Below are 13,298 nucleotides of genomic sequence, written 5' to 3'. Positions count from 1 at the left end.
GCATTTTTGTAAATGTCATTGAGAGTTATATTAGCTTTTTGTAATTTGAAAGACTGAAATGCTATGGTATAAGATTGCCCCTGGGCACACAGGCAGCATCATAATGACTTTTTGAAGACATTCAGATATGCAGATTATGTATAACAATAACAATTTGTTATCATCAAGCCATTAATGGCAGTAATTTATACCTCTGCTTGCATCCAAAATATACACATAATGTCTTGTTATATTCGCACCTCTCAATGAGGACATGTCTCCTATGGTGAAGACTAAAGCTCATTTGAAATGCATGGAACAGCAAAATTCATCCACAGAAGGAATTTCAGGAAGTGGAAATAGCCCAATTACCTGTCTATAGAGTGGAATAGATAGTATAACGTTTTCAAATGAAACATTCCAGATACTCTTGGGAACATTTCTGCAAACCATGTGAACATTATGTAGCCTACCCAGATTCCTGAGAATGAAATCAGAGCCACAGGAACACATGTGCACACATTTAAATTTCAAGACTAGGACATCAAGATGCTGACTTTGCTATATATGTTGCATGAAACAACACAGAGCTTGGAAAAAAGAGCGAGCCAGGGAATGATCTCAGCATTTGAATTCTGCCTCACTGCTGAAGTAATATTACAAAGTCAGTGATTATATTGGTAAATATCTGCAAACTAGAGCATCAGTTGATAAGGGGTTCTGGAGTTTTTATAGAATCACAGAACGGTTGAGATTGGAAAGGACCTTCGGAGGTCATCTGGTCTACTCCCCTGCTCAAGCACAGCTACCTAGAGCCCACGAATGTCTCCAGGCAGTTTTTGATTATCTCCAAGGAGGGAGATTCTGCAAATAGTAAAACATTTGTTAGTCACAAATGAAATATGCTTTTGACAAAGTGAAAGACATCTTATTCATCCTCTTTGTATCAAGTGGAAAAGTCATAAGGTACAAATATATAATGCATCTCCATGCTAAAAGAAAACAACTTCCTTATCAAGGTAAAATTCTTTCCTGTTGTCTTCTAATTCATGATGAAGAGTCTGACAAAGTACAAATGATGTTCATAGGCAGAAGCTGCAATAAAAATATGAAGCAGGATCAGATAAAAGTATTACAAGACACCAGGCAATTCTACTGGCAAAGAAGAATGTATCTTAACATGCCAAAAGCTCTTCATGATCATGAAAAAAATACTTCAGAAGAAAAAAAAAACAGATACCTTGAGATATAGTTTCTTTACTAAGAAAAAGAAATTAAGAATATGAATTTTAGTCTAGAAAAACCTAAGCTCTTTATACAAAGTTTTGAAGCAAGTGGTTCTGACAGATAGACTGCATTAGAACTCTAAAGTTTTTAGCAAATATTTCTTTTTTTTCTTGCATATTAGCAGAGGACAAGCACAAAGTAAGATTAAGTTGATTTGTTACAAAAAATTATTTCTCTCATTTAAGAACAGAAAAAGGCAGTACAGAGAGGGAAGTTCTAATGTTACAGGATAGATAAAGTTGATGGAGAAGGAGATGTACAGTGTAGAATCAAGTCTGAACTACCTTCACCTTTATTTACTCTTCTATCAAAGATACAACAATGCTTTAGCTACAGCTGTCATTAGACTGGGTTCCACCATTTCCTTCCCTGAGCGGCAGAATAACTTGAACATGTGTTCTAACTAGGAGTTTCAGAAAAATATGAAGAGATGCCATAAAGCACTCTTGAAAATCAGTCTTTACCAGCCCATAGAGAGCTGCTAATAGGCGCCGTTTATGTCATATGTGTCAGATAAATGTTTTAAACGAATGTCTGCAGTGTATGCATCGCACAATGACAGGCACAGTGATTAAATGATTTGTCCAAAATCATACAGGAAACCTGTAACCAAGCTATACAAAAGTATTCTGAACTATTCTGAACTCGAGCAGTTTCTTAACCAAAACTTCTGTAGACTACTCTTAGATCACAAGTTCGTAATCTCTATTAGGGTGAACATTGTATAACTTACAGAAGGGTCATATAAGAGATGAAAATGTTATAGAAAGTGACATGACAGAGTTAAGCAAGGTTAGGGATTGACAGGTTCAAAAAGGTTACATGAAACATTTTTATCTTATTTTTTATTATTACCTATAACCTAGATTTTAGCTTTAAATTTAGGTTAGACTGAACGAAAGTTTCCTAGCAAAACACAAACCAACCCCAAAAGTTCTGTTTTTCTGAAAGCAATGTGAAACTACTATGTCATTTATTACATTCTAAAAAGTAAGGACAATAAAAAAGTCAGTGATCAGGTTCAAGACAGTCCATTGTTTTGCAGAACACAGCAGAGTACTTTCATCAATATTCAGTGATTATGATTGAAGCTTCTTTTAAGGTTTATGACTGCAATACCTAACTCCATTCAAACCTCCACTTGATAAGACTTTATTCCTGACTTATTATAGGATCAGATGCAGTAAACAAAAATTAGTACAGTGTTACAGTTACTGCTCAAGAATGTACATAGCCCTTAGCCTACAGCAAAAATGAAGTTTGGTTACTTGAGCCCACAGTTTAGGCCAAACTGGGGTGATCTGACTTTGCTATCTTAATATGGGCAGACAGCTATCATTGCTTTGCTGATTCACTGTAACCTCACTATGTGTCCATCCATGTTACCTTTGAGGACCCTGCAAGCTCTCCCTCTTCAACACCATCAGGCAGACATCTGGTCCTTTTCTTGAAGTTCTTCTATTTATCTCTGCCTAACAAGCTGGGTTATTATCTCACTTCAAACAGGGGCCTATCTTCAGTCCCTCTATAATCAACACTGATTACTAAGTATGCATATCCTATAATTTTAGGATATGCAAACTCTCTCTGGACTAGACAGGTCAACTTATGCATTTCATTTACTTTCTGCACTTGGCTCAGTATGCAAGATCTTTGTATTCAGTAAAATAATGTACTTTTTCTTTTCTGCCCTCTGAATGGACTGCCTTCTAGGCATATTTATTATACAAATACTAAATGCTAATAATTACATAAATATACAAGTAATTACTGGATGCTTGCCAAATAGAATAGATCCTAATTAGATAGAATTAACTAAAGAACAACAAAGTGACTCATTTTACAACACCACCACCCATGCAAATTACAGAATCAGAAGTTGATTTTGTAGGGAAAATATCCTAAGAAGTGGTACAAAACACCCCATCCAACTGAATTCAAGCTTTGTCTCCCCTGTTCTTCAAAGCTTGCTGTGCGAAGCTCTGGTCAAAATGAATATAAAAATCATATTTCCTTCAGGGTATCACTGCTGTATCTGCTCTTGCCAGAGAAATGCAGCCCATTCTTGAACAGTCATGTCCTTAAAAGTAGTAAGGAGGAAATTAAAGGGTATGGAATAAATGTGACCACAGGACAACGTATAGACATAGAGTTCATATAATCACCAATGTAATGGCCACCTCTTTAATTACTTTCTTTCCTGTACGCCACTTGGGTAGCTGGTTCAAAACAAGATGCAAATTGGAACATGATCTTTGTCTTTTTAATTCACATTATAATGTCAGTTGTGTAATAGTTTATCAGATAAGCCTTGAGGCTAAGTGTGAAAAATTAATACCTTCTGTTTTAATAGAGGAACCATGTGCAAATAGGCTGTATATTTTATGTCTGTTATAATGACAAAAGGAGATTTTTACTAACCAAAGGAAAAATTAACAGCTAATATGTGATGATTCCTGCTTATATAATTTTCATTTTTTGGCCTGTTGAGTTTCTTCCACTAGCAGAAGGCTGTTGATGTTCTAATCTTTGCTACAACTGAAACTTTAAAATGGGACTCCTATCTAGTTTCTCATTAATTGACAAAATAAAAGTACAATAATAGCATCTAATAAATTGGTATTCCTTCTCAAAAGCCTGTATTTAGAACATGATAAGACAAAGAAACATTACATAATAAAAGCAACCAATGAATTTACAGGGTGCAAAAAAAGGGAAGAAAACCAGTCTTGGGCTGTAATTACTGAAGAGGTAATTAGAGAGAAAATCCAAATATTCAAACCAAAATCTACAATGAGGTGAAAACAGAGGGGAACTTCCTAAGATGCAGTATGTCTTTATCAGGTAATAGACTGAGATGGTAAAAAGGTAGAGGCCCTGCCAGAACCTTCAGCTCTAGGACATCATTCCTCCTACTCAGTGAATTAGATCCATTGACAAGAAATCAGATATATTGAGGGCATTGCCTGTGAACACTTCCACTATGGGAATTGTGTCTTGCAGAAAACCTGGAGGGGTTAGATCCATCCATTCCACAATTTGTTGACCAAATTGTTTTCCTGTTTTTTTTTCAAAAACTTTTATCCCTTACTTATTCTTTTAAAGTCTTGGCAGTGTTACTCTTTTTTCTTTAGTTTTATTATAAAAGTAAAGAATCTGGAAAAAGAGAAGTATGTTACACTGAGCATGATGAAGCTCCTACAGCAGGAAAATTCACAGCTGTCCAATCCATCTCTTCATCGTGAATAAGCAGTGTTGTACATATGGTGCACAACACTGACCTCAGATCTTTTTCACTCAGATTGCATCTGGTTCTTAATTAGTTTGATTTATAAAATTAAACATAATTGACGCCTTGGCAACATTATGTTGCTAGCAGCAAAAATAATAAATTAAGAATGAGTGAAATAAAAGTCTCTTTTGTCATGTATGCGTAATGGCATGCTGCATATATACAGTATTATCCTGGATTTCATCACTGACATTTAAAGTCATTTTGGGCTGGGTCATATTTACTTAAGTGTCTTGAAACAGCAATGTATTTGTGACTGAAAATAAAAGGCACTCTATGCAAGGATGTGATGCTGTGGAAATTAGTCTAATTTTCCAATGTGCATATGCAACTCTCAGTTGTCTGAAAGTCTACTTTTGTGAGGCTTGGAAAGAAGCTGTCATCACAGAGCTAAGCTAAAACAGGACTGAAAGGTTAAAAGCATTTGGAACAGGAGTGCTCTCAGAGAAACATTTTGTCAGCTACAAAACTATAAAAAGTACAGATGTGCTGGGGAACACAGCAGAGTTGAAGAAGAGCCTAAAGATGCCTAAAGAGGACAATCGGCTTACCAGATAGCCCCCTCCTTGCTGGTTCACTCATCAGGTTGGCCTGTCCAGTCGAATGAAGACTTGATGGATCACATCTGGCTTAGGGCGAAGGAGAGAGAGAATCTGTCTGGAGCCCTGTATCCTGAATACAGGAGAGGAGTGAGTAAGGTTTCAGATTGATAGAATAGACAGAATGGTGAGTGTGGAGGAGCTTGGTAGAGGAGCTAGCCCTTGAAGTGCTGATTCTATTTTTCTGACATTCAGTTTCAGCTAGAGCAGCTATATGCACCAAGAAGTATTCATCTCTACAGCCCATCGAAGTGGTGAAAAGCACATAACCATTGTAAAGATGTAGAACATCCAGATAGGGCTTAAAAGTATGGTTGTAGAGGAACTGCACTTAGTCTTCACCTACTTTGTAGTTCTAATTAGAAGGGAGTCCAGAAAGAACAGTGATCTGCATGCAAGAAGAAAGATGAGAGAGACAGCAGAAGCAGGTGTCAGTGAAGGAAGTGGCACACAATGAACTGGAGTGGAAAAATGCTGGTCTCCCATCTACATTAATATAACCTTCCCTTCAGAAAATAACATCGTGTCCTTCTATGCCAGGGAAGCTGTTTTAAATCGCACTTGATATTCAACATCAAGTTAAAACAGAACACTGGGGAATAACAGAACGTAGTCAATAGTGATGATAGTAAAGAAAGAAGGGGGAAAGAAAGCAAAAAGCTATCAGGCATGAAAGGTGTCTACTGAGAATATTTTCACTGGCATTCTCAGGCTAGATGGCACTAACCCTACTGTAACCATGGAAAAGTGCAACCTTGCTAGGACAGCAAAATGGCATAGTAGAAAGGAGTTGAATATATTACTTCAACTGCAATGTGAAATCGCACAGTGGAAATGGAAATGCATTCAGTGCCTGGAAAGACAGAACTCTGGAGCACTACTGGAATGTATTAGAGTCCCTTGGTAATGTTATCATTAACTTTAAATTCTACCAGTGTTCTAGAATTTGAGAACAGTCTAAAGATCTCTAGGACTGATTTCCACCTCTGCCACTTATCACTTTATCGCTAGCAGAAAGGGCTCATGTTTCTGAGTCTTTAGACACAGTCTGTTACTTCACAGGATGACATTACATCTTTGAATTGTCAGATATGTAAATGGGAAAACTGATTACTTTTCCTGCTACAAAGAATGATCTAACATAGTTTCCGATCCAAAGCAGTTTCAATCAGGTCAATCTTCTAAGGAGTAAGGATGAAGGAACCTTAGTGTAATAAACAAGGAACTGCATTTCCCCTGTTACAAAATCAAATTATTTCAGGGACTTGACACCAGCTAATGCACAACGGCTCACTTCAGGAAAAGTATTTGCACTGGCTGAATACCACTTTTTGCATATTAATCAAGTAGGAGCTTGAATCTGTCCTTTCCCTTTTCAGGCCATGCTATCTCTGCCTGCCTGCTCCAATAGTGAGGGGGCTGAGGTAGCAGAGTGTACTTCTATCACCACACAGACAAATCATAATTCTTACAGGCTTTCCAGCACACAGACCAAGATACACTTGAGACATTACTTGTAGAAATGGGCTCTGACCCAGCAATGTAGTATAACTTGCAGATCATAAATAGAATGTGGTAGTTCAGGCCTGTAAATCACATTTTGGTTTTAAGTGAAAAAGGTAAGTATTCATCCAAAAAACAATTAAGAGCTTTCTGAAATATGATTTCATGTCAGAATAGGCTAAATTCACAGAACTAAAATGATTATTAGAAGCTTAAATGCCTTAACTATCAGATGATTTGTCTTGATAAAACTTAGACCTTTCTACTCAGAAAGCATCTTTATATTTTCTTGCTTAAACTTCTATAACTTACAATTTATAACACTGCTTATATTTTAAAAAGAGAACTTCATGAACAAAATCTTTCAGCCACTAAAAAAGGAATATTTCAATGATTTTTATATTAACAATTTTATTATTAACTATATTATTCATTAAAAAATCAATAATCTGAGGCTGTTCTGATATCCTCAGTTTATAAAAATGTTGAACTTTACTATTTAAAGAGCCCCAGTTTTAATGCCATGCTGAGAAAAAAAGACTGATAGTATGATATTTATAATACATTTGTTCACATTATGAACCCTCCTGGAGAAACATGACGTGTACCTGTGGATGGTAGATACAGGCACAGAAGTGCCAGATCATAGGTTAGTTTGTGTTTGCTGTTTTTTAATACATTGGAACCATTTATTTTTAACTCTCTACTGCTTTCACACTGAATGCACCTCACAATGCAAATATTCCCTGTGATTTCTGGTGACAAAACTATGCCTTTTAAGAGAGAAGTTGAACAACGCTCTTTCCTAGATTATGAGCATATTCTTTTACGATTTTAGATGCAGTCTTCTAGATGTTATTCCATATGACTAATATTCAAAGACATGGTAGAAAAATATTTACTTATAGGCTGAAAGACACATTTCTGATCAAACCACTTAATTTTACTTTTCAAGAAAACCACTAAGAAGGAAGTGATTTGGTAGGTTTTAGAGTTGTATTTTGAAAGCCTAATTATTGATCTAGAAAAGGAATGAGGATGATAATTAAACACATTAGAAATATATAAGCTTTCCCTCAAGAACTGCCATTGTGAAACACACTCTGGCACAGATGCCAGCCATGAAGTTTCCAATGCTCTTGAAAGATTGCATGAAACTGCAAAAATGTACGAGGATTTACTGTTCAAATCTAAGGGACCATATTGGGTGCTGTTACTCTAGATGTTCATTGTACATCCATCAAGAAATGGGGGGTTTAATGATGTCCTTGCTAAGGCAATTTGTACCTGAGGTCAGTGGGTTAACTTTGAAATTGGGCAAAGTGGAAGGAGGGCAATGACATAGCAGTGCCACCTCTTAGCTTTCTGAGCTGTGTATGTGGAAAGAAAAGTCAATCAAAAACACAGAAGGAGGTTTAGATGGCAGCTGAGACAATGGCAGAGAGACTTACTGAGAAATGCCAAAAGACGCTGGTTCAGGGAAAGAAACTCATTTTAACGCGAGAGTTACTCTTGTGAGAAAAAAAGACTCACCCTCCAAGTAGGCATTTGACAGATGCTGCTAAAATATTTTCAGGAAAAAGATATGAAAAAAAATCTAGGTTTTATTACATTAAAAACACAGTGAAACAGAAGTACTTTTAAAAAAGTGCTGATAATTTCTTTTTATTATTTGGGATATTGAAAAGAGATGTGCATGTAATTGTCTTCTTCAGCTATTTTTGAAGTAGTTTAGAAATAGTTATTAATGGTAAAGGGGTGATAAATAGGAAATATTTTAAAATAAGATGTGCAATAGTATACAAAGGCAAACGAGTCAGTTAGTGATTGAAGTGATTATACCAGACTATTTCCTTTTAAATGCATGACACATTGCCTACACCTTCAAGGCAGCACAATGAGGATATAAGTGATAGATTAAACTTGCTAGATGGGAAGAACAAAAGAAATGGACATTTAAACCTGAACACTCTTGGAGCTATTATAGGTATCATAGGTATAGTAGACAATGCATGGCTGAGAATAAATATTAAGTTCATTATAAAGAACCAGCAGAACAGTCCATTACTAAAGTACACATCCATTTAAAAAGAAAACCCCAATCCCACTGTTTACTATGCATTCACTAAAATCAGTTTGGCTCAAATTCAGAGCTCAGCTCACCACGCAGACATTGAGTATTTTGGGGAAAGGGGAGGCTGATTATTTATAAGGCCATTGGACTTCTGCAGGAATACACACCACAAGATGGTTTCCTTAACCGAAAGATAAGGCCTGCCCATGTTCCAAGCAACCCTGTAATTGCTCCTACTACATAAGTCCTAGTGAGAGTAGTAATATCCCACTCATACAGTGGAGGTGCACCATTTCTTCTGCCAGAAGAGATACTGCATGCAAAGGCACTCTAGAATATTTGGGTTGGGTTTTGTTCCATTAGAAAATAGAATTTGGCATACGAAAAATGGAATAGCAGATATCCTTTGGGAAAAACTTGAATTCTCTTTATGGCAAGATGTATTTGCTAGTTTTTGAAAGTAAAAATTGCATTGGCAGCATATAAAAATGTTTACATCTGTGAAAATGCTTTTATCACAAAATTCTGTTTGCACTTGAACAACCTAAGGAAACCATAAGAACATTAGGAATTCAGTGCTGAAAACAGGTATTTCTGTAAGCATATTGTTTGGGATGCAGGAGATAATCCAGATACTGGCATTAGAATTTAGGTAATGCTTTGTGAAGACAACTCACCGGAAAAAAGATTGTCAACAAATGCTAATTCCATTTCCAAAGGTCCCATTTCATTTTGCTGATGCCATGACAGTACAAAATACTTATCAGTAGTCTAAATTCCTGACAGTTTTTTTTTCATTTCTTGTAATCCTACAGCTTTTTGGGAGGGTTAATTTGATTCAGCTAAGGAATATACAAACATATTGCTAGAGTGTATCAACACCCATCCAAACATGAGATGTTTTCTTCGGAAGTTTTAAGGGCTTTTCGGTTTGAAGTTTTCAGGCACACTGCACATAACATCTACTTTCATTTTTTTCCCATTTTTGCTCCCATGCAGGAACCCAGCATGAAGATATGCGAAAAATAAGTGACCAGAGAGTCAGTCTATATGAGTTTATGCAGTCAAGGATTTGTTGTCACAGGATTAGTCACCAGGACTAACACTGAAAACATGTTTTTTACTTTGCATTAATTTCTTACATTTTTATTACATAATTTTATTATTTCTGTTGTGAAGGTGTAAAGGTTCTAAATGAGCAGCACTCCTTGCATTAACAGCTTGTGAGAGTAGGATTGCTTTACTTCAGATTATCAGTAGCTGCCCATTCACCTAAGGCACAAATCCTACGGAAAACTACTCAGTAACTGACAGTTTTGCTCAGAAAAGGAGATATAAGAAGTAAAGAATGCTAAGAAACGATCTACTGACTTTCAGTGAGATGTATAATGACATTCAAATACACATTTTTGCATTATTTACATCAGAAAGGCACTACAGCCTCTGCAGTTTGGGGCATCTTGTATACAGAAGGGGTTGTAAATATGCAAATTTAACAGACCAAACAAATAAAGGATACTGATGTATCATTTCAAGGAACAGATACTACTATGATCACAGAATATATCATATATATATAGTTATATAGAAATATATATATAATTAAACTATATATTTTATGTATATATAGTTATATAGAAATTAAGTAATTTCTATAATACATACTACAGTCCTAGGAGAAGTGGAGGGTTTTTTTGTGGTTTCTGACGTAGATACACTGCTGCGTCACTCAGTTAAACATATTGGGCAATAAAAACATAGCCCATCATAGCATTTGTAGTGTATTCGGGCAGCACAGCTAATTACTGAAGTATCATATGAACTTGCTTTAGGGCAATCTGGAAAGTTTGAACAATAGGATTAGCCTGCAGGCAACAAACAAAAATAATTAATGGTTATGCTTTTGTTCCATACAGAAAGAGAAAATTCAAGAATATGTGCATCATATACTTTTTAGCATGAGGGACAGAAACAGAGCACCATAGCTTTCTTCCGATGGCATATGCCAAACTGCACTGTTTGCACAGTACACACACACACACACACAGTATGCTAGAGATTGGAAGGGACCTCAAAAGATCATCTAGTCCAATCCCCCTGCTGGAGCAGGAGCACCTAGATAATGTGACACAGGAATGTGTCCAGGCGATGCCAGATAAAGTCATTACTTCATGAAGTAGGAAGTAATTGCCAAATGCCACAGTGTTACCTGAAGCACAAAAGAAGACTCCAAAAGGCTAGTATCATTTTGCCGAAGCTCTTGAGGAGGGGTACTTTTATCTCTACACTTGAGAGAATTTTGGAGAAACGCAAGATGAAAAATCAGTTAAATAAAAAAATTACTAATTCTAACAACAAAAAAAAAATGGGTTTTTAGATTAGGTTTCCTGAGAAAAATGCAATCCATTTATAATATCCACAGTTGGTTAGGATAGCACTTCTTCACCAGCCATCAAGTCAGTCTCTCCCGCCTTGAAGAATTTGACAAGGCCAAGAATATGGGAGAAAGTTGAGCCTGAGGTCACAGTCATGAAAGTGCCAAGGATTTTGCCCACCAATATGAGGAAATATTTTTCTGTTCCAAGCCTAAGTGGGCTGTGCACTGATCTGACCCTCAGCAACAGAGTTCTCCAGAAATGAGAGTAGGGTTTGTTACAGGAATTTTCTTATATTGCCTCTATTAATCATATCAAGCTAGCATTTGGACTGCCCAGACACTCACAGTACAACTAAGAAGAAATTTGACTTCTGAGTTATGTTTTTTAGGCATATTGGAGATTTTTCAACAAGAATAATCACTCATGCTTACCTAGCAGACATATGCCAGACAAAGTCATAGTCAAGTTCATTGTTTAAGTGCCATAACTAAATAAAGATTTACTAAAGATTTATGATGTTTAAATGACATGAAACCTCACCTCAACCAAATTATACTCTGATTTTGGCTTTGACACGAGTATTTGCTTCCTGTGGGAGATCATGTTCTAGCACCAACCATGGGCTGCATCCCTGGCTGAGCAATCCTAATAGAAAAAGATGGCACGCATAGCTGGAATTTCATTCTTGGATACTGAAAGATTAAATCGGGAAAGTCTCTTCAAGTAGATTCTTATTTCAAGAGATTTCCATTGGTTGTTTTAGGAGGATTTACACACTTAACTGATTCAAATGCATTAAAACCTGTAAAACCAAGTGGCAATGTTGTAACGAAACTGGACTAATTTTCCAAAACCATGCTTTTATAAAGTTTCTTCACTCCCACTCATAGCAGTAATTACGCCATTAGCTGTGACTAGGAGGACGAGTGGGTCTCAAATGGGTAGCAGACTGGAAGGAGAGGACTAACTAGTGATGTAAGATAAGCATTTAAATATGAAGGAAGAGAAGTGATAATACCTCTTTTACTTCATCATTCTGTGCAACCCAAACTACCTCACATTTAGGATGCTTAATTCAGTTTGTCTTACACTACTGATGATTATCAAATGCATTTTGGAGAGGTTTGTTATATCTTCTCCTGTAAGTGCAGAAAACATGCAGAGACTTATTTCTTACGTGTAAGTACAAATGCAAGTAGAGACACACTGTGAATGCTGTAAGAGAAAAACATATCTAATGAAAGGAAAACTTCATTATCTATTTAAGCTGATTTAAGAATTAAGGTTTTTATGGTATAATTTAATAAAATGCTGCCATCATTATTCTTGGTTGGAACAGCTAGAATAAAAAAACGAAAACGGCATTTTCTTTTTATTTGACATTTCATGCATTACTTTTACACTCATGCACATACATCTCAGATACATCTTCCTATTAGTAATAGATTAAGTAGGGATTGCCTTCAACATAATTTTAAGTAAGAGAAATAAGAGACTGAATTTGACTAAAATTCCTGACAGGGTAGTGTTACATAAAAAAGAAAAAGAAGCCAAGATGAAAAAACTTTGCTGAATATTCAAGTACAAACACATAAATAACTATTTATAGCATTCTTGTGATCATTCTCACAGGTCATCTTTCTCACATGACCTTCAAATACTTGCGTGCCAAACAAAAGGATCACTGTAAATTTATTGCTCAACAATATTAAATGTGTCCTTTTTTTCCATCACACATGTAATTCCACTTCTATAGTACTACAGAATGACATTTTGCCCTTCCAGAAGTGCTCTAAAGCACAGTGGCACAGTGTCCTTCTGGGCTTTTCTGATCATATTTCTCTTTCCAGTAGAAGTGCCTAACTGAAATACTTTGGAATCTTTATACACACAACAAATAGGCTTAAATGGTGTTTCCTTTGGTGGATTTAGTAGATACTTAATTTTATGTTCCCATCTATATCCAGTCAACATAGGATCAACATTTTTTTATCAACATAATTTCAGATTTTCACTTAATAGCATATCTCTGGAATTTCAAGTTAATAGAAATAAAACAGGCAATAAATCTATGCTTTCATTTTATTTAAGCCAGTGAGCTGTCTTCTGGATCTAAATGCAGTATTCATTTTACTTTCTTTTTATCTACTGTAAAGATATTAGAAATAGCTTAGGAGATATAATGA

At 35.9% G+C, this 13,298-nt stretch overlaps 1 protein-coding gene across 4 annotated transcripts in view; it reads right to left on the bottom strand.

The window, feature by feature from the left end:
* CDH8 (cadherin 8) overlaps positions 1-13,298 on the bottom strand; it is a 162,238-nt gene that overhangs the window by 13,366 nt on the left and 135,574 nt on the right. For 2 of the 4 annotated variants that reach the window (XR_009964736.1, XM_062618272.1), the window contains one exon: positions 5,110-5,230. The exons of the other annotated variants lie outside the window; for them this stretch is intronic. Coding sequence is in view for 1 of the 2 variants with exons in the window: in XM_062618272.1 (XP_062474256.1) it covers positions 5,110-5,140 (31 nt within the window). In the remaining variant the exon portion in view is untranslated. The remainder of the gene's footprint in view (positions 1-5,109; positions 5,231-13,298) is intronic. 4 annotated transcript variants of the gene reach the window in all.

The sequence above is a fragment of the Pezoporus occidentalis genome, unplaced genomic scaffold (genome assembly GCF_034315485.1).
Source record: "Pezoporus occidentalis ecotype Australia unplaced genomic scaffold, CSIRO_AGI_Poc_V1 ctg20, whole genome shotgun sequence".
NCBI lineage: Eukaryota > Metazoa > Chordata > Aves > Psittaciformes > Psittacidae > Pezoporus > Pezoporus occidentalis.
Note: the sequence above shows the minus strand (reverse complement) of the source record. Positions and strands in the feature narration are given on the sequence as shown.